The sequence below is a fragment of the Arachis ipaensis genome, chromosome B01 (genome assembly GCF_000816755.2).
Source record: "Arachis ipaensis cultivar K30076 chromosome B01, Araip1.1, whole genome shotgun sequence".
Classification (NCBI taxonomy): domain Eukaryota; kingdom Viridiplantae; phylum Streptophyta; class Magnoliopsida; order Fabales; family Fabaceae; genus Arachis; species Arachis ipaensis.
In genome coordinates, this window is record NC_029785.2 from 57,959,361 (window position 1) to 57,962,090 (window position 2,730).

The window sequence follows — 2,730 nt, forward strand, 5'->3', positions numbered from 1 at the left end:
CTCGAAATTTATAACTTTTTAATTGACTATGAAAAAATTATTAATATCAATAAATAAGTATCAATAAATTTTATAATAAAATAATGTTTCGCATAACCCGGATTTTATACTAGTTATTTTAATATATAAAAATTAAACCACTTAAAAAATGTTATAAAGTGTACTATATATTCTTTGGGTTTTTGCAAACGACGTAGCAAAAGGGGTGCTGTTAAATAGGAACCAGCTATTTAGGTAAAGAGATTCGTATACATAAATTAGGGTTTTCGAGAAGCCGTCGTCTCCGAAGAAGAGGAGCAGCAGCACAGTCACTTCTCCTTCTGCAACCCTAATCCCACCTCGCCACCATGGGTCGTATGCACAGTCGCGGGTTCGTTTCCATTCTCTCATTCTTCTTCTTCTTCTTCTTCAATAATCTAACATATGAACACCCGCTTCTTCCTGTGGTTTCAGCAAGGGTATTTCCTCTTCTGCTTTGCCTTACAAGAGGACCCCTCCTAGCTGGCTCAAGATCTCTTCTCAAGATGTAATTTTCATAACATTTCATATACGTCGCATTGTTCAAAATTGTTTTTTGTTTGTTTATTTGTTCCCTTCAATTTAATTTAAATTTGTGGTTGATTTTTCAGGTGGAAGAGAATATATGCAAGTTCGCGAAGAAGGGTTTGACCCCATCCCAGATTGGTGTCATTCTTCGAGACTCTCACGGTATTGCTCAGGTCAAGAGCGTCACCGGAAGCAAAATCCTCCGCATTCTCAAAGCTCACGGTAATCTTTAATATCAAATATCTCTCTGCTTTTTTTTTTTCCATTAGGGTTATGGGGTTTTATTGTAAAAAAATCAATTTTTATTTTCACCCGCTGGTATTTTGGTATTTTAGGACTTGCCCCTGAGATTCCCGAGGATCTCTACCATTTGATCAAGAAGGCAGTGTCGATTAGGAAGCATCTTGAGAGGAACAGAAAGGACAAGGACTCCAAGTTCAGGTTGATTCTTGTTGAGAGCAGAATCCACAGACTTGCTCGTTACTACAAGAAGACCAAGAAGCTCCCACCTGTGTGGAAGTAGTAAGTGCCTTTGAACACTATCAATTGTTTGATTTCCCTAATTGCTTAATTCGTGATTACTCTTTGAGGATAGTATTCATCAATTGGCTTAGGCTTGGTTTGGTAAAACTTTTCGAAGAGGTGTTTGTCCTTTTCACAAGCATTTCATTTTGCTTTTGGTAAATTAAAAAGTCCAAGTGTTTGTGCGTGCAGCTTTTAAAAGTTAGGGTTGCTTTTGAAAGCACATGAGAGGGAGCTTTTCAAAGCTGGTTTGTGCTTACCAAATTTTATTTATTTTCACGCACATATTTCTCGATTATATTGACATTGGAATCTTCATGTATTTCTAATTTTTCATCCTAACCTTCACAAATTCTAACACAATCTTCATGTATTTTTTATTTTTCAATCTAATCTTCACAAATTTCAACACAAATACATCTCTATCACATGTTAGGATAAAATAAATTTGTATGATACTTATATAAAATTTTAAAGTTAAAAAATAAAGTTTTTTTATTATGTTTATGTTTATTATGAATTTTTTATTTTAAAACATTATGTTAAATTTTAAATAATTTGAGCTGTTTTACCAAACATAATTGTGGTACTTGTGTTTATTAAAAGTTATTTTTAATTTGATTTTCCCAAATGCAAGTGCTGCACCTTTTAAAAAGTTGTCTTTTAAAAGACAGCTTTCATAAGTTACTTTCAAAAAGTAAAAGCTTTACTAAATCAAGCCCTAGTGTGCTAGAACATTGTATCTAGTAGATGGCATTTTAGCTAGAATTGTGATATAGGTTAACTATATGCTATTTATTGGATAGCAACTGGTTTCTCTGTCAACGCACTATGATATCTTTTCTATGCACACATAGCCAGCCATTCTTATATGTGAAGCTTGGTAATATTTTTCTATAATTTTTGACATGCGCACACTTCTTGCTAGTCCAATAGTGGGAAGTGGACAACTAGACATGCATTCTTGTAAATGGTGCTTTGTACTTCCTCCATTTTGACTTGTATCTTGATATGATACAATTTCGGTGTATTGGATACAAGTTTTTATCCTGTTACATTGATTTATGAATGTTTTGAACACGCCAAACGAATTGATGAGGAATGTAGGGAGTAATATGCCGGTATGGTAGATAGTTAGATACAGGTATTATATTATGCTTGGTCATGATTACATATCTGTTTGTGTTCTCTTCTTGTTATGCATCCTTGTAAAGAGTATTATTATGCTCACTAGTCCTTGTAAATTTGTGTTTTTAATTGCCTATCTTCCCCATTTGTTTAGAACAATAACACTGTCTGCCCTGTTATTAATAGCGACATTGGTTATATGCAGCGAATCAACAACTGCCAGCACTCTGGTTGCATAGAGATTGATTGGATTTTCATCTTTTCTGCTTCTCTCTGCGGTTGCTGCTGGAGTACTAGTAGTTGCCATATGATTGAGGGTTTATTAGGAGGATAGATAGGGATGTGGTGTCTTAGTGTTTGCTGAGGATACTTGAACTTGTTTAATTCATGGATGTGTTGTCATTTTCTCTTTTAATTGTTTTAATTAAAGAACGAGCTGCTGTCATTTCAAGACATGGCTGACTGCAGTTTTTGTTTTTTATTAATGTATGCTTAAAAGTTTTGAAGAATCGCACCTTTTACCACATTTGCTCA

General features: G+C 34.2%; 1 protein-coding gene across 3 annotated transcripts; it reads left to right on the plus strand.

The window, feature by feature from the left end:
* Positions 166 to 2,730, plus strand: LOC107630612 (40S ribosomal protein S13). 3 transcript variants are annotated; one of them, XR_002361662.1, is made up of 5 exons: positions 166 to 370; positions 454 to 526; positions 630 to 768; positions 882 to 1,160; positions 1,794 to 2,335. XR_002361662.1 is itself a non-coding variant. In XM_021121634.1 (5 exons), exons 1-5 carry the CDS (start codon positions 348 to 350, stop codon positions 1,265 to 1,267), a joined length of 429 nt encoding a protein of 142 aa, XP_020977293.1. In that variant the 5' UTR covers positions 166 to 347; the 3' UTR covers positions 1,268 to 1,282. The 3 variants fall into 3 exon arrangements, 2 of the variants coding, with proteins under 2 accessions (XP_020977293.1, XP_016189299.1); XM_021121634.1 differs by lacking the exon at positions 1,794 to 2,335 and adding an exon at positions 1,261 to 1,282 and having other exon boundaries at positions 882 to 1,068; XM_016333813.2 differs by lacking the exon at positions 1,794 to 2,335 and adding an exon at positions 2,402 to 2,730 and having other exon boundaries at positions 167 to 370; positions 882 to 1,068.

What these genes read in the sequence shown, in the direction of transcription:
- LOC107630612 (XM_016333813.2), top strand. Translation starts at nt 348, where the DNA reads ATGGGTCGTATGCACAGTCGCGG. An exon ending in GGTCGTATGCACAGTCGCGG is followed by an intron (nt 371 to 453) that starts GTTCGTTTCCAT and finishes CTGTGGTTTCAG; the next exon opens with CAAGGGTATTTCCTCTTCTG. An exon ending in CCGCATTCTCAAAGCTCACG is followed by an intron (nt 769 to 881) that starts GTAATCTTTAAT and finishes TTGGTATTTTAG; the next exon opens with GACTTGCCCCTGAGATTCCC.